Here is a 24,330-nt window from a genome sequence, read left to right on the forward strand (position 1 = left end):
ACAAGATCTCGGAGACGAGCAGCTGAAAGGAGTTTCCTCCGCAGGGTGGCAGGGCGTACTCTTATAGACAAGGTGAGGAGCTCTGACACCCGGGAGGAGCTCAGAGTAGAGCCGCTGCTCCTCCACATCCAGAGAAGTCAGCTGAGGTGGCTCAGGCATCTGTTTCGGATGCCTCCTGGACGCCTATCTGAGATGTTCCAGGCATGTCCCACCTCGGGGAAGACCCAGGACATGCTGGAGGAACTATGTCTTTCAGCTGGCCTAAGAACGCCTTGGGATCCCCCCGGAGGAGCTGGAGGAAGTGTCTGGGGAGAAGGAAGACTAGAGTTCTCTGATGAAAATGAATGAATGAGAGCACAGCAGTGTCTATACATTCAGTCATTTTAAAGATTATCTGGGGAATAAAAACATTGATTGTAATATTTTATACATATCTCAGATGTTTAGCTTTCCAACAGTTTCACAGAATACATTAAGAGATCAAAATAAATACAAATAAACTGTCAACACAGGAGACGACCTAGCAAATGTGTGTGAAATTGTGCTTTTATTCTATTTCTCTTCTATGCTCTTATTGTGCGCTTACGTAACACATAAGATACACCCCGCAACATCCGGCTTTCGTGCGCTCTTATCAGCGACGCACTTCCGCTTCCTTCCCCTACCTTGTGCGGTGCGAGAGAGAGCGCGTGTGCCTCAGAGCCTCGGCACACATCTTATAAAAAAAAACCAAGAAAAAAACAAAAAAAATCACAAAACCGAAAAAAACACCAACAAAAAACTACTTTTACTACCGCAGACCTCGGCGAAGCAGAGCGACGAGTGTTGTAGAGCAGTTTAATAGACGAAGAAGCAGCAGCAGGCCTGAGGAGACCCAACACCGCGACCGCCGCCATCTTTAAAACGGAAAAACCGGAGAGCCTGAGAAAAGCGGACAATCGGAAATCCAGCAGTGTTTAAAACCCTCCAGCCGTGAAAATGAACCCCAGCGCGCCCAGTTACCCGATGGCCTCCCTGTATGTGGGCGATCTACACCCGGACGTGACGGAAGCGATGCTCTATGAGAAGTTCAGTCCGGCGGGACCCATTCTGTCTATCCGGGTGTGCAGAGACATGATGACCCGCCGCTCGCTAGGTTATGCCTATGTCAACTTCCAGCAGCCCGCAGACGGTAAGAGAAGAGAGATGCACGTTATCTAGTTAAACACTAAACACACAGCTAACGTTAACCAGTGGACGCTCGCGGGCGCCATTACTGCTCGGTCGCGTGCGCGCGTGGATACAGCTGCTGACAGAAGTTAATTATTTGTATTACTACTGTACATACTGTACATTAATGTGAAGCTTGGCTTAGGGGTATACGTTAATAAAATACTATTTAATTAGGGTGGTTAATGATATGAATCTCGCCGACTTCCGGTTGTAGCTGTATCCTTTCCTGGATTGTAGTTGCTGTTGCTAGAGGAGATACAGCTGCGGTCGGAAGTTGGCAGGAATTAAATTATTTATTAAATGACCTATTAAATTTTATTATTAACGTCTACTCCTACTCTTAAGGTAATGTGAAAATGTAATTATACAGAGTGATACTCATAATGTTTATTATTACATCATAATCGTCTTTTACTCATTTTTACCCATCACTGTAATGTAAAAATCCTAATTTATTACAAGAGTTGTTCATCAGGGTTATTAGATTACCCATTAATGGTGTTTTATTAACGTCTACCGCTACCCTGATCCACACAGTAGTGTAAATACAGTAATTATAGAGAATTATTGATATTATTTATTAAATGACCTATGAAAATGTGTTTCATTTATCTCTACCCTAGCCCAATTTTCACAGTAATGTAAATGCAGTAACTTAAACGAGAATTATATATAGCATTTATTAAATTACCCATGAAATTGAGTTTTATTACTGTCTACCTCTACGCCCAACCCTCACAGTAGTGTAAAAACAGTAAATATACAGTATTAATAATATTATATTTATTGGTTATTAACTTATTATATTGAAATTTAGTAATGTTAGAACAGTAATTATGCCAGGTATTGTTCATATTTCTTAAATTACCCATTAAACTATTTTATTAACATCTTCCCCTCACAGTAATGCAAGAACAGTAATTATACAGAGTATTATACATATTGTTATTACCAATAAAACTGTATTTTACTAACGTTTACTCCTCACACTAATGTAAAAACAGTATTTTACCTGGTATTATTCATACAATTTCATGGGCAATTTAACAAAATATTTTCATGTATGTCTAGCTCTGATCTAATATGTGTGAATGTGATGGGTTTATCAGTTATAATATTTCATGTTTTGGTCTTTCTCGAGTGCTTTCCCCCCTCAATACTGCTCACAGCTTTAATTACTTTCATTTTTGTAAGTAAATGTAAATGAGTATTTATTTCACACTTTACCCAGACTGAAGCACTAGGTGGCGTATTATCATTATTATCCAGTGTATTATTCATAACATTAATAATCGTCTTTTACTAACCTCTACCTATCACAGTAATGTGAAAACAGTAAAGCAAGAATTATAATGTTTATTAAATTGTCCTTTAATGGTATTTCATTAGTGTCTAACGTTACCCGGAGTCTCACAGTAATTATAACAATAAGTATTCATATTATTTATTAAATTACCAATGAAATTGTGTTTTCTTAACTTCTATCATTCACAGTAATTTAAAAACACTCATTGTACAGAGTATTATTCATATCATTTATTAGATTAGCCATTAAATTGTATTTCATTAATATCTACCCCTGATCTGATGTATTTATCAGCTTTAATATTGAATGTTTTGGTGTTTCACAAGGGCTTGGCCCGCTCAATGCTGCTTGCAGCTTTAATTAGCTTTATTTGCATTTTATTTTGCACGGTTCGTCTAGACTAATGCACGAGGTAGCATATTATTCATAATATTTATAATAGTCTTTTACTAACAATTACCCGTCAGAAATAGTAATTATTACTGGAATTGTTAATAAATTGCCTATTAATGGAATTACATTAATGTCTAACGTTACCCCGATTCTCACAGTAATGTATAAACAGTAATTATAACGAGAATTATTCATATTATTTATTAAATTACCAATTAAATTGTGTTTTCTTAACTTCTTCGCCTCACAGTAATGTAAAAGCAGTAATTATACCCAGTAATCTTATTATTTGTTAAATGACCCATTATAGTATTTTCTTTCTAACCCCTGATCTAATGCATCAAAATCTAATGGGTTTATCAGCTATAATATTGAATGTTTTGGTGTTTCACAAGGCCATCAATGCTGCTTGCAGCTTTAATTTATTTTCATTTATATGTAAATAAGCATTTATTTCACACATTTTACTCAGACTCCAGCACTAGGTGGCGCTGCATCTCTTTTTATTAACTCTAATAGTGCAATACTCTCACTGTACTGTAGGGTTTGATCATTGCAGTCACACTAAGCTCAATAATAATCATGCTAATATGGTTATTTTCAGCCGAGCGTGCTCTGAGCACCATGAACTTTGATGTGATCATGGGTGTAAATGTAATTAAGTATTTATTTCACACATTTTACCTAGACTGAAGCACTAGGTGGTGTATTCTTATTATACAGCATGTTATTCATAATATTTATATCATCTTTTACTAACATTACCCATCACAGTAATGTAAAAACAGTAAAGCAAGAATTATTAATGATGCTTAATAAATTGCCCATTAAGGGTACTCTATTAACGTCTGAACTTACCCCGAGCCTCAAAGTAATGTCTAAACAGTAATTACAACAAGAATTATGCATATTATTTATTAAATTACCAATTAATTTGTGTTTTTTAACTACTACCACTCGTAGTAATTTAAAAACAGTTATCATGCCGGGTATTATTCATATTATTTATATAATTACCAATGAAATTGTATTTAATTGACGTCCACGCCCCTCGCAGTAATGTAAAATTATTAGTATTAATACCAGTTAATATTCTTATTATTTGTTAAATTGCACATTAAATTGTGTTTTCTTAATGTCCACCCTGATCTAATGGATTTATCAGCTATAGTATTGGATGTTCTGGTGGTTCACGAGTGCTTGGGCCCCTCAATGCTGCTTGCAGCTTTACTTTTATTTTCAATTCAATTAAGCATACCTATTTATTTCTCACATTTTATCCAGACTGAAGCACTAGGTGGCGCTGCATCACCTGCTATTAACTCTAATAGTGCAATACTTTTACAGTACTGTAGTGTTTATTATGTCACACTAAGCTTAATAATAATGCCAACATGATTATTTTCAGCCGAGCGTGCTCTGGACACCATGAACTTTGACGTGATCAAGGGTCGCCCCGTGCGCATCATGTGGAGTCAGAGAGACCCGTCGCTGAGGAAGAGCGGTGTGGGTAACATCTTCATCAAAAACCTCGACAAATCCATCGATAACAAGGCGCTGTACGACACCTTCTCCGCCTTCGGGAACATCTTGTCCTGCAAGGTAATGATGAGCGTCTGTAATGATGTGTGCAGTGCATGTGTTTGTGCTGGTGCTCAGAGCCGCTGTTGTCTTGTCCTGAAGGTGGTGTGTGATGAGAACGGCTCCAAAGGATACGGCTTTGTGCACTTTGAGACCCACGAGGCCGCAGAAAGAGCCATCGAGAAAATGAACGGCATGTTGCTCAATGACCGCAAAGTGTAAGTGTGCTTTTCAATTAACCTGCATTTACTCACTGATGTGTGTGGAGTGTGCTGTGTGGAGGTTTATTCTAGCGTAATTTTATGGAATTGCATTTTTACTTCATTTTGTGGTGGGTTTGATGTGATGCATGTTTGCATTCTTATGCACCGCCTTACATCAGGGTTCGTACTGGTCCTGGAAAATGCTAGATTTTTAATATAGTGTTTTCAAGGTTAGTAAAGTGCTTGGATTTTGGATAAAGTGCTTGAAACTGCTTGAATTTGGAATTGCAGAGCTGGAAATTGTGACAGTTTCAGTTGCATATGCGCCCAAACTCTTATCTATGCAAGCTTAAAATATATTTGGGAGCATTTGTGCATTAAATTGTTGACGTGCAACCAGTTTTTATTGCAAAATGTTCACCAAATGTGCTTATTTAGGAGTTATTCACGCAGACTTTTTTCTCAAAAATGCTTAACGCAGCACTTAGAAATAGTTTAAAACAATTGACGTATAACTTGTTATTTGCAAACATCATCTTAATAGCAACTGTCTTTTCACTAGCTGCATTAGTTTAATCTTCGTGAATGCAAACCCTTTTGTAGTGGTGAACGCGCTGCAGTTGCACGACTGACAACATTGTGATGAATATATGAAGTATTAAAAAGAACATCTTGTGATTAATATGTGGCAAACGCTGCTACCTGCAAACTCCATCCATCAGGCTATAGTTACGTTTAAGTTTAAAACTTTATTAATCCTCTTGGAGCAATTCATTTCGACATGGTGGTGTTTCACACATAGTATAACAAGAATGACACGCTTAACACTAAACATCAACACTTAACAGCAAGTACAAAAAACAAATCATAGTCCATCGATTAACTACATTTATTACATAACCTAATTGCTTCAGGCACAAAAGTAAATTTATAACGATTTGTGGAACGTTTTATTGTGCTTAGACGTCAAACATGGGGCATCCGCTCAATCTTTATTTAAGGGATGTGTTCTGTCTCCTAGTATTTTATGTGCCATCCTCAACACCTGCTGTTCGTAATAGTATGCAAGACTTCGCAGGGGAACTCCCAAAATCTTTGAACACAAATTAACGATGCCTTGAAGACGATTCTTGTTTTTTTTTATGGACAGTGAAGAAAACCAACAAATAAAGGAAAATTACAAAATACTTTTAATAAATGAATTGTAAAAGGTCTTAATAAAAACTTTCAATATATTAAAAGAGTTGAGTTTCTGCAATAATTATTATTTTTTTCATTATTATTATTCAGGGTTCAACATTAGGGATTTTTTTTTCTACTGGCACTATAATTCTTGCCTTGCCAAAATTTTCTCTGGCTCCACCAAAAAGTTAGCCATTTAGTTATTCAGCATAACTTCTCTTTAAATACAACTGACGATTTAAAAATGATTTAATTTAATCACAATACTGATTATATTACCTAAAGTGAAGGGTTTAGTTGAAAACTACAACAATTTTATGTTCGTTTGTTTGTTTAAAGCCCACCGAAATGCCTAATTTTATAAACCGGCTGATTACATCAGTCTACAATACTGTCAATATTTGTATTTTCATTTATTTGTAAACCTAGATTTAAAATGCATTTCACTTCTTATTGCTTAATCCTTCAACATAATAATCATATTAGCCTACATTTTAATTAATTACGACCTTTGAGGTTTTTTTTAAGTAGACTAAGAATGCTAAAGAAAGTCTATGAAGGAGGTCTGTGTGGGGGGGCATTTCTCGTCAGCACCGGGACTACAGTCAGATCATGAAGCAATGTTGATCTTTCTTTCCAGGTGTTGAAATGAAAGCAATCGGCCTAATACAAAATAGAAGATTAAAATATGGAACAATTATCATTGTAATTTCGGTCAACGGATGAACAGCACTCGGTAATATTTCAGCATGCTTTCACTTTCATATTAGACATGAAACGCACATTTGCCGGTAGAAATGGCATCCTGCCCTACTCATCATTCTCTCTTCATAAAGCCGTATATATGGCCATTACACAATCATAATACACTGTGATATAGGCTGGTTCGTTGGATCGTTTTGTTTCTCTACAATCGATCCGCTCAGTCGAGCCAAGACCCCCTCATTCTGGCAATCTTAGACCGATTGTTTTGGTGCGGACTCAAGCACGATTGCGGGATTCACATAAGCACGAACCGCGCTTACTGAGCAAACGAGACTGGTTCCGAAACAAATGTCTGGGTATGTAAGCACGCAATTGACAAACAGTCGCAGCCAAATTAAACGTTAGTGACAATCGGGCTAGTAACCTTTCTGTATACTGTCCCGAGCGTCTTGCATGCTGGCCCTGGGCAGTCCTTATTGTTGAGCCCTGTTAATTTTGTACACATTTTGGCCGCTGTTTTCTATTAAATTGCTCTATTTTAATTAACAATTAATAGACCATTCTGTTTTTGTTTGTTGCTGTCAAAATCGTCATTCAAATTTGTAATTAATTTATTATTATAATTTTTTGTCCATTTGGTCCATTCTGAAAACCATTTACCTTTTACCTTTTTGTTGCTTTTTACAGTCAAATCTTCTATGAAACCTATAACAGCTTATAAAGTTTTACTGTGTGATTTAATCACAGAATAATCTAAATGATTTGTTTGACATTACAGGTTTGTGGGTCGCTTCAAATCCCGTAAGGAGCGCGAGGCAGAGATGGGCGCCCGTGCAAAAGAGTTCACCAACGTTTACATCAAGAACTTCGGGGAGGACATGGATGACGAGAAGCTGAAGGAGATCTTCTGCAAATACGGTGAGTGTTTCTCTCTGATAGTGCATGGTTTTGTTCTTTATCAGGGTGTCAGCAGGATCTTGCTCACACCCCAACTGCAAAAGAACTCAGATTAATCAACCTCATTTGAGACTGTCGTCTGCGATACGTCTTTTGTTATTATTATAACTTGACAGCAGAGTTCTATTAATGACCGTATGATATTACAGTATCATAAATTTAACAGCATTTAATAAAACCTTACTAAATGTCTGAATCACACCAAGGGTGCTTGAGGGTGTATAAAATCCATAATTCTGAATGTGGGGTGAACTTTTTGAGTGGAGCAAACTGATACTGATCATTGCATCCATTGTAAATACTTCAATAAATATTGACCCCTCTGTATTAGGGGTCTGAGATCACCTTGTTTGTTTACATGTGCATTCTGAATCGCTTTGCATTTGAAGGGGTTAAATAAACTAGCTGTGTAGTTTATGAAGTTGATAAAATCCTGCTAGATTTACTGCAGTGACTAAGCCAGCGTGGTTATTCCTGCTGTTCTGTTGGTGCCCCCTGCTGGATTAGCATTTAATTCAATATAGAAATGTTTTAGTCCTATTGGTGAAGTTTTTTTCCTCTCCGCTGTCGCCTCTGGCTTGCATGGTTCAGGATCTGAAAAGCTACTCATTGATGAACTTGCCCTTCAGTGTTTGGACTCTCAATGATGACTTTAAACCACACTGAACTGAGCTAAACTGAACTGAACTTAAACACTAAAAACTGAACTACTCTGATCCAGTTACTATGACCATTTATGTGGAGCTGCTTTGACACAATCTACATTTTAAAAGCGCTGTACAAATAAAGCTGAATTGAATTGAATTGATATTAGGATTTCTTACAGTGAGCGTTTAGTGAATATACTGGTTAAAATGTGGCCAGTGTTACTGGTTAAATTGGTGCAGTTCAGCTTTAAAAAGAGTCTTAATAAAAGATGTTAAAGGTGTTCAGTTTCACTCTGGTTCCTGTATATACTGTGTTCATGTATGAATCTGATTTCTGATGTTCCTCTGTGTGCTCAGGTCCAGCGCTGAGCATCCGCGTTATGACTGACGACAGCGGCAAATCCAAAGGTTTTGGTTTCGTGAGCTTCGAGAGACATGAGGATGCACAGAGAGTGAGTGGAGATTAGATGACTATAGTGCTGTATTCAGTAGACATGCCGCAGATGTTTATTTTTTAATGGTCAAATTTTTCAGTATTTTTTTAATTTGCTGCTCTTTTTATTTCTTATTTTAATCATTACTTTTTTTAGTTTTAGTTGTCGCTATCAAATTTGTGGGTTTGGATGACCTTTTTAATGTCTAGTTGGTCTGTTCTTTATTTTTATTAACATTAGATTGGTAAGTTTCGATAATGACTAATCTTAATGTTTTGACTGGATCTGTTTTTTATTTTTTGACTGTCTTACTGGACGCCTCAAATAATTATGGCCAATTCAATTTTTTATTTTGTTAAATTTGACAACTAAAGTTTTTTTTTTTTTTTTTTTTTTTTTTTTTTTTTTTTTTTTACTTTTATGCTGACTCATTTCAATATACGCTATTTTGAAACACCCTAAAGCAGGGGTTCTTAACTGGTTTGGCCATGGGACCCACATTTTTACATGTTCATCAAGCCAACCCAAATTTTTAGGAACTATAATACAATTTTTGGAATTATGATTCATTTGTATTTATTTGTTAACATACACAACTAGGGACAGACAAATCACAAAAAAATTAGCAAGACTTGCGAATAAACAACGTTTTACTGCTGTCATTTAACAAAATGTATCAAATTATAGAAATATTACGCAGTAAAAACGTCAAATGCTGTAAACAGGATAGTGTAAGTAAAGGTTAGGTTACCATTAACTAAACTGTTTATAAATCATTAACACTGATCCGGTTGAACAGAACAAACCAGCAAATTAAAGTTAAATGATTAATCATAACCATTTTTATAATAATCACCAGTTATTAGCTCTTCTGCTTTTGTGTGGGCTTGGCCTTTGGTACATGGTGAGCACAGTAAGATGTGCAAAATGCCTGTACTTTCATTGAACATGAAGATGTTCAGCACTTTTGTGATGCCCTCAGTTATTAAAGTCGTCTTTGAAAATAGTCCACAGGTTTGTCCTTGCAACTGGGATGTTTGGTTTAAATGTTGTTTTAATTCAGGTTTCATGCTCTCTTGTGGGAGCACCTCACTACATATGACACTGAGGTTTTAAGCCTTGTTTGTCGTTAATATATGTAAATCCACACTTTACATATTTAGGGTCATACTGCAAACTCTTAATTTCATCCGATCCAGGAACCTGAATCAGCGTCAGTTTGACAGCTTTCTCAGAGAGAAAGACCACATCTATACCCCGTCATAACACACCGAGGTGTTTTCACGAGGAAACATAACTCTTGTACATTTTGTCAGTTTAGTGGCTAGTTTGTACGAGTTTAGTCTGATGAAAATGCACCTTTTTGAAAAGGAGGCATGGCACCCAACCACACCCCTAAACCCAACCGCCATTGATGGAGAAGCAATTTGTACTAACTTGTACGAATGAGATCATATGAATCAGCCACTATGTTTGGAAGCACATATCTTTATGAGCAAATATTCTTTGTAATGAGCATAAACAAAAGAAACCCCATGCACAAACACTTAAATCACATCCTGAAGTTGGCTGCCACTCAGGATGTGACGCCTGATATTGATGCGCTGTTGAAAGCTAAAAGATGTCAGGTATCAGGAGTCAAATAAACCAAGCAATCTTATTTAAAGTGCTTCACGAGACACCCTGATATCGTTCTGCAGACATCCCAAGTCTTCCGGAAGTTCCGGGAATCTCCAGCATATGCATAGAGACTCCCGAATGCCTGCAAACGAATGATAATTTCCCAGAAATCGCGCACCCCTCTCTCCCCACCTGTCTTCACATCATAGCTTCACATACATCGCTTGATTATAAGTTACATACTGTATACCTTGAATTTACCAGTCCGGTTTACTTGTGAACAGATTTGACTTTGTGGCCCCTGAGATTAAATGAGTTTGACATCCCTGCCCTAAAGTTTTTGACTGCCATTTAGGATGGACAGTATGCTAGTATTGCGACGCGGCTCATGTTTGTTTTTCCATGCCTTGCCTGATTCTATTTTTCTTAATTTTTTGACTCTCACATGGGTTGATTCCTAGAATTTTTATACCTCCTGAAAATTTGCCCAATTGAGATTATTTATTTATTTATTTGGTCTATTTTTGTCAAGTTGTTTGACTCAGATGTTTGTGTGTTTTGTTTTTTTGTGTTTTTGTTTCTAGTTGCTTTATGGCTAACTCATTTCAATATTCTTTTAGGACAGTTTACAGTGTAAGCAAAGCTGTTAATAACAACCTGTATGCTAATTGGGATGCAGCTCATGTGTTTTTCCGTGTTTTCCTCAGGCTGTGGATGAGATGAATGGGAAAGAGATGAACGGGAAGCAGGTTTATGTGGGCCGAGCGCAGAAGAAGGGAGAACGGCAGACAGAGCTCAAGCGCAAGTTTGAGCAGATGAAGCAGGACCGCATGACGCGCTACCAGGTGAAGTGACCCCAGCCTGACCAGTACACCTACACCTTTAGCAGACGCTTTCATCCAGAATGACTTACAATTGGGGCACCCTTCATACCTGTTTTACATTTGTGGCCTGCCAAATTTTAAACAAATGCTGTTTGTGTGTACGAGTATTATTTTTGCAATGCATTTGTTATATAGGCCATTTCAATGTGGTGATGCACATTTCCTGCTTGTTATTAAACCATTTCATAACTGTAATAAGAGTCAATTCAACCATAACTTAATGTTAAAACAGCAATTATAACATAATTTATCAATATGTGGCTCTGATTGAATTGTCAAGCTATAGAAATTAAAAATATAAAATAGGAAATGCGTTGGAACCAATGTTATTGTTTACGTCCCTCAAAATGGTCTATAGTACCAGACCTTCATGTAGATGTCAGAATATTCAAGCCAGAGTTCATTCCTGTTCATTTTCAATAGGTGACCCCAAACACCACTAGTGTCTTTTTTTGTGGTTGTTGCACCTTTTCAGCACAACTGAGTCAACCCCAGTTTCTTGTGTGTATAAGTAGATAATGTTGAAATATTTTGCTTCTGAAATGAGGGGACCCATGTTTTTTTTTTGAGTATGGAAGTGTCTCTCGAGCACAGAATAAGGGTAAAGTGTTTTCCGTCCGTCTTTCGGATAAGATGTAAAACCGAGGTCCTGACTATGTGGTCATTAAAAATCCCAGGATGTCCTTCGGAAAAGAGTAGGGGTTTAACCCCGGCATCCTGGCCAAATCTGCCCATCTGTCCATCATGGCCTCCTAACCATCCACATATCATAATTGGCTTCATCTCCTCTCCACCAATCAGCTGGTGTATGGTTTGCGGTCTGGTCATCCAGGTGGATGCTGCACACTAGTGGTGGATGAGGAGATCCCCCCCATGTGTAAAGCGCTTTGAGTGTCTAGAAAAGTGCTCTATAAATGTACGCAACTATTATAATGAATAATGTTTGTTTTCTACAGGTGGTTTTTCAAGCTCACTCACCTGTGTGAGGCACACTATTCAGAGTTGAGGTTTTCATGTGGTCTGCTGGGGGTTTATGATGCTTGTACATGACAATATTTTTTGTTTTTTTACAGGGAGTCAATCTGTATGTGAAGAATCTGGATGATGGTTTGGATGACGAACGCCTGAGGAAGGAGTTTTCACCATTCGGCACCATCACCAGTGCTAAGGTACCAACAAACTAAATAAGTGTGCTATCACACCTGCCGTATTTAGCTCTGTTGAATCGCACTAGAGTTAGTTTTCCTTGTTGGTGCGGTTCGTTTGGGCAGGTGTGAATGCAGCAATGGTACTCGAGTGCGCACCATAAGCGGACCAAAAATGCGTACAAGACCTCCTTGAAGTGGTCTCGGTACACTTTCAAACAAACTTAGAAGTGGTTTGTTTGTGGTGAGAATATGATCCAAACTAACAGAACTAAAACTGCGCCTTTCTGGATTAATCTAGCTGTGGTTGGATATGGGATGTATAGGAAATATTTGTTGACAGTGCTTTACCAACAGTTTTAAACAGAGAGGGAAAACGTTACCTGATGGATCGTTGGTAATATTTCCAGAAGATGACCAGGTCACAGTTTAGCTAAATTAATTAATTGATTTGATTATTATTTATTAATTATTATTAATTGATTTGATTAATTATTGATTTGATTAATTAATTGCGCCTTTACCGTTTACAGTGCAACAAACATTGTTTGGATCTTTCAAATAGTCAGGCAAAACAGTTCTGCTAATGCACACACACACACACACACACACGCACAGTCTTGCTGCTTTTAAGAGCTGTAAATGTGTCTTTTTGTAAGCAGCACCGGCTGCTTTCGCTTTGAACAGATTATTAGTTGACCTTAACCATCTGATCATTCTTCCATTATCACAGTGTTTTTCACTTGCTTTATTTTTATTTTGCTTACAGTTTTTTGTTTATCAGGGGTGTCCAAACTTTTTGGGCCGAGGGCCAGATGCAAAAAAAAAAAAAAACGTTGTCGCGGGCCAAATTTTACATACATCACACAGACACGCATGCATATATATATATATATATATATATATATATATATATATATATATAGCCCCCCTAAATTATTAGCCCTGTTTATTTTTTTCCCCAATTTGTTTAACGAAGAGAAGATTTTTTTTCCACACGTTTATAAACATATTACTTTTAGTAACTCATCTCTAATAGCTGATTTATTTTCTCTTTGTCATGATGACAGTAAATAATATTAGACTAGATATTCTTCAAGACACTTCTATACAGCTTAAAGTGACATTTAAAGGCTTCACTAGGGTAATCAAGTTAACTAGTCAAGTTAAGGTAATTAGGCAAGTTATTTTATAACAATGGTTTGTTCTGAAGACTTAAGGGACTAATAATATTGACCTTAAAATGGTTCATAAAAAATTAAAAACCGCTTTTATTCTAGCCGAAATAAAACAAAAGTCTTTCTCCAGAAGAAAAAATATTATCAGACATACTGTGAAAATGTCCTTGCTCTATTAAACATCATTTGGGACATATATAAAAAAAAAAAAAGAAAAGTCAAAGACGGGCTAATAATTCAGAATTTCAACTGTGTGGATAGACAGACAGACAGATAGATAGATCATAACAAGAACTGCTGCTTAAGTGAATGCATGTAATAGCGACACCCGGTGGTTATTTATTAAGTTTTTGTATATCGGGCCAGATTCTATTGATATTTATAAAAAGCCTCGCGGGCCGCCACAAAACTGATTGCGGGCCACCGATGGTCTGCGGGCCGTAGTTTGGACACCCCTGGTTTATATGGTTAAATTGTCATTTTTTTACAACAACATTGCTTTAATATGAGATGAACTCTCCATTTATGTGTAGTTAACTGGTGATCTGAGAGACCTTTAGTGAGGAGATTACTACTACAGATTACTGTGCGTATTTTTGATACGTAACAATAATTATTTTTAAAAGTCGATTGTTTTTCTTTGGGTTTTTTTAAAAGAAATGTTTTGTTAAATAATAAGTACAGTATGCAGTTATATCTAGCTTGTTTTGACACATTTAAAATTTGTGGAAATAATTATTGTTTGGTGTGGTCAGAAATAAATTAGGTAAATCCTTAATTTTGAGTTCTGAAAAGTGATGTGAAATAAAAACTAATTGCAGTATAACACTGAAACCATGACCCATGTGCTCATACACGACACACAAAATGTGAAATGAATGAGGCATGTGGACACAAAACACAAAATGTAAATCAAGTAATTTTAGCATGTCAAAGTCATATTTATGCATATACAAATATTTTCCCAACAAAATTGTGGCTAGTAAAAATGCAGAGTGGCTAGTAACTTTGCAAATCTACTAGCCACTGTGGCTGGTGATCAAGAAAGTGAATGTAAAGCCCTGTATATAAACTATATAGTGTACTATGAGCAGGGAAACGATCAGCCATAGTCAAAAGTGACTTTGTGTCTGCCAGTTTGTTTACTTGCGGGACTTTCATTGGCATTTTCCTGCACATTAATTCTGACCAATTGAAAAGCCGTTTAGGAAATATGGTCAACAACCTCTGGCCAATGAGTGATGTGGCTTGTCACATGACTGCATTTTGGTTCTTTTCAACTGGTTCAGACCAAAGCAATCAGTGTGGTGTGAAGACGACCAAAAGACGGCAGACAATGCTTCAGTCTATCATTTATTGGCCTTGATCTGGACCGAATGAAGCGAACCACAGATGTGAAAGCGCCCTAAGATTCATTCAATCTTTATTTAAGACGCTGTCTTTAAAATAAGCATTTATTTTAATCTTGATGTTTGTTTGTGTGTTCAGGTGATGATGGAGGGCGGCCGCAGTAAAGGCTTCGGCTTCGTCTGCTTCTCGTCTCCTGAGGAAGCCACTAAAGCCGTGACTGAGATGAACGGTCGTATCGTGGCCACTAAGCCGCTGTACGTAGCATTGGCTCAGAGGAAAGAGGAGCGGCAGGCGCATCTCACCAGCCAGTACATGCAGAGGATGGCCAGCGTCAGAGCCGTCCCCAATCCCGTCCTCAACCCCTACCAGCCAGCACCGCCCTCGGGATACTTCATGGCTGCTATTCCACAGGTCAGACACCACTTTCACACTGCTCACTCTTACGTTTAGTCGTTTAGCAGAAGCTTTTGGCCAAAGCCACTTACAATTGTGCATGCATTCAGAGGCAAGTAGGGATGCAACAATACAGTTAGCCCACGGTTCAATACATACCTCGGTTTTTTAACACTGTTTTCGGTTGAGTTCTGATGGCTTGACTTGTGTTTTCTTTGTTATTTTATAGGCAATAGGAGCAATAAGAGGTTGAGAAAAAAAATAAAAGCAAATTATTGCAATACTTATTTTGTTTTTACTTAAAAGCCAAGAAAAGTGCACTAGTGCCTAGAGTATTGTATAATAAATGAGCACTGAAATCTCACAGCTGCTGTAGCCCATGTACAAACTGGAGAACACATGAAATCCTCCACTTTGAGAATAAACACACATGTGGAGTTAATAAAGATAAATTGGCCATTACAGATAAACATATTTGTCCTTCAGTAAACATAAATAAACATCTTCATTATCTCTGTGCTGGAAACATGCGAGACTGTAGTCTGTAACGCGGATCGAGTGCTTTTATAAGATGACAGAAGCCCACATCTCCAATCACCCAAAACGGCTGCAAATCTTCAGCAGTAATCACCCGCACTGCCTCTGTTATTTTATGTGTCTCTGAGCCAGTTGGGTTTGTGTGCTGGAAGGATTCAGTGAGGGATTGTTGCTGTTTGGAGGACTTTATTAGCTTCTCTGCTCTCCTGCTTCAGACAGTGATATTGCTGGGTGATGCGCTGCAGATGTGCAGTCATGGTCATACCTGTAAAGCAATGCAGCACACAGTTATTATTTATTCACCATTTTTTCTTCTATTGGCTTTATACTAACCTGCAAAACCGAAATGTCCTCACACCGCAGATTTGAAAGACGCCGGCGCTTTCTCGTACTGTTGCCTCACTTCACCACCGCTTCCTTGTACTGTCGCCTCACTTCACCGCCACTCGCCATGTTGGTCAAGCGCCCCCTAACTTTAGAGCACAGTGATTGGATATTTACTCGCGGGGAGGAGTTTCCTCATCTCAGCTCATGGATTTACAGGCACACACAGTCAATTCAGGGAGATATAAAACACACATAGTATATTTAAACGCAAAACCGAGAAAACCGAAATTCACAAGCGCATATTGAACCGTGGAGGTCGTACCGTACAGTTCAATATTATATTGAGAATCGTGGCATCCCTAGCGACAAGTGCTCATTAAACAGAGGAACTGCTAATAATCTTGAGAATTTAGTGCTAGAGTAAGGAGGGTGCTTTTTTTTTTATAGAGGGTTTCTAAGTTGGTCTTATAGTTTGGTTATCACATCATCGGTTTCATTCAGTTTGATATCTATACAAAATTTTAAAATTGACAACATAGGAATGCAATTTTTTCTTAACTATTTCTGGGCGAATGATTAATCTAAAAAAAAAAAAAAGAAGGAAATTCGACAAATGTGTGTGATACAAACATGCACAGACAAACAATCAACAAAACAATTGTTACTCGTTTAAATTTGATTAATTAGTATCATATAAATAAATTTTATATCTAAATATAAATAAAGATTCTCAAATATATGCTTGCACACGCACGCACGGTTTGTCAAACTTTTTTCCAATGCAACTAATTTTGTGCAGCAACACAACGCAATCAGTGAGATGTGTGAGCTACATTTTAGCTTTCTTATTTGAATAATTTAATTTGCTCATTGTAATCAATATCAGTGAAGTTGCCATGAATAGTTATTTGTTTGTTATACCTTTACTGTTTATTCACGCTGTCTGTTTTTCTGTGTGTGATGGACAGGCTCAGAATCGTGCTGCTTATTATCCCACCAGTCAGCTGGCGCAGCTCCGCCCCAGTCCTCGCTGGGCCACTCAGGGTGTCCGCCCTCAGCGTGAGTAGCCCCGCCCACTTCATAAATATTAATCATCCTAAAACATGTTATTGGGCATTCCTGTTTATTACTTTATTTGTGTAAACAAAAACAAACATTTTTATTCTAGTATGTTCACCAAAATAACAATGGCAGGAGCACTTTTGGCTTAGCGTGAATGTGTATGTATAGACATGCATGTACTTTTTTTTTAAACCGTTTTAAATGTATATCTGTTATTATTTATTGCTATTGATGCCTTTTTATTGTTCTAAACCTCTTATTATTGTTATTATTATTATTATTATGTTAAAGTTGTATTTCTAAAAATGTTTGTACATTTTATGTAGTTTCCCATGACACAGCCAGAGAAGCTGATGTGGCTATGAACTCAACTCTTTCTCATGGTTTACTTTTGGTCTCTGCTCCAGATTTCCAGAATATGCCGAACGCCGCTGTCAGGCCGTCTGCTCCCCGTCCACAGACCTTCAATCCGGTGCGTCCGGCCTCACAGGTCCCACGCATGATGACGTCTCAGAGGATGGGTGAGTGATCAATGCATCTCTCTCTCTCTCTCTCTCTCTCTCTCTCTCTCTCTCTCTCTCTCTCTCTCTCTCTCACACACACAAAACAATTTTATGTATAACTCTTATTTAGCAATATGGTTTATTCATCTATCTCACAATAACATTTGTTCTTTTGTCGAGACCAGTTACCGCAAATGCAGATGGTTTGTAATATGTTAGTTTATCATAATAATATTCTCCCTCTCTTCAGGTTCTCAGGCGATGGGTCCTCGCCCAGCCGCCGCTGGAGCCGCCACAGGACCGGCACAGGTCAGAGGTGTCCCGCAGTACAAATATGCTCCTGGAGTCCGAAACCCACAGCAGCACATGCCCACACAGCCACAGGTGCCCATGCAGCAGGTATGAACACACTCTGACCTCAACGCACACATGCATGCATACTAGGGTTGAGCTGATAGACGATGCCATCGTCCATCACTGATGGCCAATAGACAACATGAAGCTAAGCCGGCATCGCCAATCCTCCTCCACACCCACGCTGCAAACCCACTCGCAAAAATACACACCCAGGCCCCTTTTACACTAATACGTACGTAGAACGGAAGTGATCCACATCCACACCGTGTTTTACCTAGCATTTCTGAACAGAGCTCCGTCCGCTGAAAACGCACATCACGTGACCCCACATGCTGTCATGCGCTCCTCTGAGCTCCAGAGAGCAGTGCACGTCGGGCAGTTTATCAAGGATGTACTGCTGGATCGCGTCTCACTATAGTTGTTAAATGTGATATTCAGACATCCCAAGTCTCTTAGAAGTTCCAGCAGTCTCTGCATTTGCTTGACTCATAATGCTCATAAACGAGTGATAATCTTCCTGAAATCGCGCGTCTCCCTCCCGGTCCTCTAATAAGTCGTGCACCCTTCTCACCCATGGATCCCTCCCCGCTCTTCAGACATGTCGTGCCCACTGTCAAACACCCCGCTTTAGAAAAGTCATGGAAATACATTTACATCTATTTAACATGGATATGAAAATGAATTGAAACTATTGCACGTTTCATGATATGCTGTAATAAATTTAAACGTTTCTCTGATTTACCACGTATATGTAGACATTTCATGAACATTGGGTCATGAAAATTAACGGAAGTCCTGGAATTTTTGTAGTAAATATGTATATGAACTCTGATACATGCATATATAAAAATTCATACATATAAAAGTCTGCAAATTAGCAACTCTACATATCAATGTCTGATTTGGCGTAGAGAAAATCCTCATAAATTGCTAATAGTGCTGGGCAAAGCTTCATCGCCATTCAAAATAATTGATGATTTTAATATCATATTTTTTTGTTCATTTATTAATGATATACATGCATAAAAACTGAACTATTCGAAACATTTTTGTACATGCATCGTACACGCCATTATTTTAAATCAAACATTTATTTTGAATGCTGTTTATTGCGATTACTTTTGCCCAACACTGATTGCAGTAATTAACACAAAGTAGCGCATTAATAATTGTAGTAACTATACTATTGTTTATTATTATTATTATTAGGGGTCTTAAAATGAATAGTTTCTTCGGTGCACCGCGATGCAGACGCGGACAATTCGCTATCGGTTCAGTAATAATCATATCCGGTTATTATGTACTGACGTCATTTACCTCATATGCACTCTGTCGCGAGGGAGGTGAGCGCGGTATTTACAACACTCCTCGTCCAACTGCGTGTGTGTGTTATTTCTGTACAGTCTTTCACTGTGAGATACAGCAAAAGCCCCTATTTCACTGCGATTGAGGGAATGAAAGTACTCCATTTCTCTCTCTCTCTCTCTCACTGTGGCCCATTTCACCTGCTGGTGTGACTTTTCCTCTCGGCTGCTGGCGTGACTTTTCCTCCCCTCTATTTTCCTCTCGGCTATATACATTCCAGCTGCTGTACCTGTGCATTGTTGCGAGACTCGACCAGATTTCATGCGGGTGGGAATAAATTTCCGAATGAATCGTGGGAGCGGTCGGTAACTGTAATTTTAACAAGAGTGGGTGGTCTCACAATATCACTCCAGAGCGAGCAAGCGCGTGGCGTGTGTGCGCATGTGTTTGTTTGGTGCTGTCTATGTTTGTGTATGCGTGTGAATGAGAGACAGTGTGGTGCTGTGTGTCTGTGTGTGTGTTTATAGAGACAGCTTGTTATACCCATCCCCCAAAATACAACACTGTATGGAAAGCATCGTCAATGCACCGAGATATCGAATTGAACCAAATCGTTGGCATGATAATCGTAACCAAACCGTGAGACCAGTATAGGTTCACAACTCTAATTATTATTATTATAACAGCAATAATATTATAATTGTCATTAGTATCCCATCACAAATTTTAAATGCATCTATAATAATGAATACGGTGAGTTGTGTAAGGGCTAGTTGTGCATGCGTGTGTAAGCACTAATGTTTTAATTGTGTGTTTGTGTTCAGCCTGCGGTCCACGTTCAGGGTCAGGAGCCTCTGACTGCCTCCATGTTGGCTGCAGCTCCTCCTCAGGAACAGAAGCAGATGCTGGGTGAGGGATTATTATTATTATTATTATTACATTTTAAATCTCATAATTCATTATATAAATAGAGCATTTTATGTTTTATTCATGTGATACTAGTGTGAATCACCACCATATAATGTTGTCACAACGCACTATACAAATTAAGTTATTTGTTTATCATATATCGAAAAATGGAAATATATCTAATGTTTTAATGTGTTTATTCATTAATTTAACTCTTACTGAATTAATTATGACGTTATTATGAAATGGTTATCTATATCTATATATGGCTGGAAGTTATTGATGTGGCATTAAATTGCAAATGAATTGTGATTAATATTTTGTGCTATTCTGTGATTTATATTTTACTTTATTATCTTCATTTTTTCGTATCACATTGAAGTTATGTAGTAGATGTGTAACATTTTATCTAAATTTTGCAAAGTAGCCTTAAGTTGCTGATGTTGCAATAAATAAACTAACAACTCAATTTAATAGCAATTTAAGATATGCTGTGCTGTTCTGCAAGTTATACTGCCATCTAGTGGACTGTCAAGAAACTGATTTCAATATTCAGCCTATTAGTATCATAGGATATTAGTGATGTATCATTATAGACATCCATGTGATTGTCACGGATGATATCGTGATATTGTAGTGATGCATGTAATGATATGCTGTGGTTTTATTGCAGGTGAGCGCCTGTTCCCGCTCATCCAGAACATGCATCCCAGTCTGGCTGGAAAAATCACTGGAATGTTGCTGGAAATCGACAATTCAGAACTGCTGCACATGCTGGAGTCCCCGGAGTCTCTGAGGTCAAAGGTCAGTCTGACCTGCTGCTCATCCTAAAATCTATATTGTGTTTTTATTTTTCATGCTTTTTTCCAAACCTGAAATTCTGATGATAAAAACATGCACAAGAGAAAAGACTTATTAATAGAAAGATTAACGAAAAAAGTAATTAAATATTATAAAGAAAATAATAATAAAAATCCTACTAATAAAACGAAGCGCATTACAAGTACTCTTTAATTTCGTTTAAATTATAAAATTCTCTATTTTTCAAAAAAATATATTTATTTTCAGTAAAATTCAAATGAGCTTGACTTAAAATAGAATAGTGATTCATATAATGCAGGTGAATAAAATTAGGTTATATTAAGACAGATAATACTTTATTCATAAGTAAATTATTTATAGAGGATTTAAGAGTAAACAGAAGTTGAAATTTGGTAAATTTTTCTGATTTTATTTAGCATGCATATATGAGGTTTATATGTTTGTGTGTATGTGTGTATATATATATATATATATATATATATATATATATATATATATATATATATATATATATATATATATATATATATATATATATATACACACACAAGTAAATTATTACAATATATATTTAGTTATTTATTTACAAGCTTAGATTAATTAATATAAATCTTTATTTTGAGTTAATACTTGCATAGCCAATATAAAGAGGCTACTTTAAGGCTTCATGCTTGTTTAAACTCTCCTGTTCTTTCTCTGCACACTGTGTATATCTGTGTACGCTCCTCTGGTTAATACTGATGTGTGTGTTCCAGGTGGATGAAGCAGTAGCAGTGCTGCAGGCTCACCAGGCCAAAGAAGCAGCACAGAAATCAGTGCCCAGTCCTGCTGTGCCCGCCGTCTAACACAAGGTCAGATCAGCATATTAAAGGGTTTGTTCACACAAAAATGGACAGTAGTCCACTATTTACTCACTCAAGGCATCCCTGGGTGTTTGTGATATGAAGCTACGGGAAAAAACCTTTCCAGGATGATAGCGGGATAGAACTGTAAAATACAGGAGAATCCTGGGAAAAACCAGAGGGTTGACAGATATGATAAAGGCACATAACATTTATTTAATTCTTCTAGCCTTTTCCATTTCAGCTACAATCTGACATGTGTCGTCTTTAGATCTAGCTTAAATCTGTGCAGTTAAGCGTTAAAGACTGGCCATCATTTAAGTCCAACATGCCATTGTTATGTCTGTGTTTGTAAAGTGGGGGTGACGAGGTTTATTTAGGTGTTTAATCTGTGTCTTTGCTTGACTCTTGTTGGAATGCATCGTAAAGGTGTTTTTATTTGCTGCTTGTTTCAGAAATGAAGCTCTCCGGCTCTGTCTTCTCCTCGAGGATCGTATTAAAAAAGAGAATAAATATCGAAAAACCAGAAACTCTCACAGAAAAAAAAACACCACCAAATTCAAATCTCTGCCAGGTTGAGAGGCTACATCTTAACCTTGATTTATATGAAAAAACATACAAAAAAATGGAAAACTTTTAATTTTGAAAATGTCAAAACATTCCTTTCTTTTTATTCCTCTTAATGAATGCTCATTGTCAATTGTTCCTGCAGTTGATGCTTTGAACATTTGGAAAAATTACATTGACTTAATAAAAATTTAAACATTTTATTATTGTTTGTGCTTGTTTTTTTGTAACAGTTTGTGCGTGAAATATTCATTACTTCTCCAGCGCTTTATCAATGTGGATTGTGTGGCAGCAGCTGAACACAGAAGTTCTAGTAAACTAACCGTGTCAGTCCAGTTCTCAGAGTTTAGTTCAATGTGGTTGAAAGTCCAAACACTGAAGAGCAAATCCATCCATGCACAGCTCCACAAATCCCAAACCAGGCAAGCCAGTGGAGGAACAAACCTCACCAATTGACCAAAATGAAGGAAAAACCCTGAGAGAAAGCAGGCTCAGTTGGGCACGACCATTACTTCCTGGTCGAACTTCCTGTGCAGAGCTGCAGTCTAGGCGCTGGACGACCATCGTGGAGAAGCTGCAGGTGGGAGAGGTCACATGCTGGTGTACAGGTTGACCCTTCTGGATCAATGCGAGGACTCGTCTGTCACTGGGGTCTTACAGTAATCAGTCATGCTCTCCAGTCCTCCATGACCACCACAGCAGCTGCTCAGGATACGGCCTGGTCCAGGATTATGGAAACCTCGGGTATAATAAAAACAGACTAACATAAGGGCAGATGCCGTTCAAATTGTAAAGTCTTTTGGGAGGTGTTCCCGGCTCAGTTTGCTGTAAATAATGCAGACTAGCAATCCAGTTTGTCACTATATTTTGATCCTTAGATTAAGTCACAGGTTAATACCAAAAATATGAATAGATTTTTACATGAATAAAAGGTTAAGCTGTATTACCATGGAAAAAATTACTACATTTTGTGTTGATACCAAAAAATAAAATTAATAACGTCCATGTCAGTAAGTTTCGCAGTATTTAATGTTAATCAAAGTCAAAGTTTTTGCCAGGATAATATTAAACCTTTTTTTTTTTTATTCCAATATGATTCAATTTCATGTTAGATTTATAATAATAATGTCACATTGTCTTTTTTACCATGGTATTTTAAATAACATTTGAATGGTAATAGCTTGTATATATTTTAAATGAAACCCACAAGAAAATATCTAGGACTCTATAGGCCAGGGGTTCCCAAACTTTTCAGCCTGCAACCCCTAAAATAACAATGCCAGTGACTCGCGACCCCTAATATCTTTTGAGGTGGTTATACATAGAGAAACCTTGCATGCAATGGCACACACACACACACACACACACTAATAGACCCGGGTCTATTCTTCATTTATTTTTTTTAAAGATGATTTGTATTGAAGCAAGAATACCTGTATTGCACATTTATCCACACAATTCACGTTCAAACGTACGAGATGAGCTCAAAATGATCATTTATTAAAGAAATTTATAAATAAATATTCGTGTTTATTTTTAGGAATACTCGCGCATTTCTTCAGATAACAGTGTGGCTTCACAGTGCTGGGGAAAGTTGTTTCTGAATGTGGTGCATTACAGTATTGAGTTACTCAGTTACTTTTTATAGTAAGTAATGTGTTGCTTTTCCTTACCGTTGCTGTGGCTGGATCTCTTTCAGAACGTGCAGATTTCTTAGGAGTTCTGCAAAGAACAACACACTGTATAACCGTCATTTACCTTTAAATAAGAATAATATAGGATAATGTCTTCTGAGAATTTCCAGATGCCTATATATGCCGTCCAGTGCAGTTTCCCCCACAGTCCAAAGACATGCAGTACAGGTCAATTGGGAAGGCTAAATTGTGTGTAGTGTGTGTGTGGATGTTTC

General features: G+C 37.5%; 1 protein-coding gene and 1 long non-coding RNA gene across 3 annotated transcripts; one reads left to right on the forward strand and one right to left on the reverse strand.

Annotated features, from left to right (window-relative positions):
- The first annotated feature begins 658 nt into the window (after positions 1-658).
- Positions 659-22,622, forward strand: pabpc1a (poly(A) binding protein, cytoplasmic 1a). Of its 2 annotated transcripts, none has more exons than XM_005169771.5 (15): positions 659-1,171; positions 4,320-4,513; positions 4,595-4,710; positions 7,361-7,500; positions 8,544-8,638; positions 10,948-11,085; positions 12,198-12,293; positions 14,936-15,208; positions 17,023-17,113; positions 17,524-17,637; positions 17,870-18,018; positions 20,106-20,190; positions 20,864-20,994; positions 21,768-21,863; positions 22,310-22,622. In XM_005169771.5, the coding sequence occupies exons 1-14, from the start codon at positions 979-981 to the stop codon at positions 21,855-21,857; spliced, it is 1,905 nt and encodes a 634-aa protein (XP_005169828.1). In that variant the 5' UTR covers positions 659-978; the 3' UTR covers positions 21,858-21,863; positions 22,310-22,622.
- Positions 14,950-17,023, reverse strand: LOC141378101 (uncharacterized). Its single transcript, XR_012391791.1, has 2 exons — positions 16,163-17,023; positions 14,950-15,725 (listed from the first exon to the last, which is right to left on the reverse strand). It is a non-coding gene; the product is annotated as an uncharacterized lncRNA (long non-coding RNA).
- Positions 22,623-24,330: the final 1,708 nt, after the last annotated feature.

The sequence above is a fragment of the Danio rerio genome, chromosome 16 (assembly GCF_049306965.1).
Source record: "Danio rerio strain Tuebingen ecotype United States chromosome 16, GRCz12tu, whole genome shotgun sequence".
Taxonomy (NCBI): domain Eukaryota; kingdom Metazoa; phylum Chordata; class Actinopteri; order Cypriniformes; family Danionidae; genus Danio; species Danio rerio.

Coding starts and splice junctions, on each gene's coding strand:
- pabpc1a (XM_005169771.5), top strand. CDS start 979: ATGAACCCCAGCGCGCCCAGTTACCCGATGGCCTCCCTGTATGTGGGC. Junction 4,711..7,360: donor TTGCTCAATGACCGCAAAGT/GTAAGTGTGCTT, acceptor TTGACATTACAG/GTTTGTGGGTCGCTTCAAAT. Junction 12,294..14,935: donor GCACCATCACCAGTGCTAAG/GTACCAACAAAC, acceptor TTGTGTGTTCAG/GTGATGATGGAGGGCGGCCG.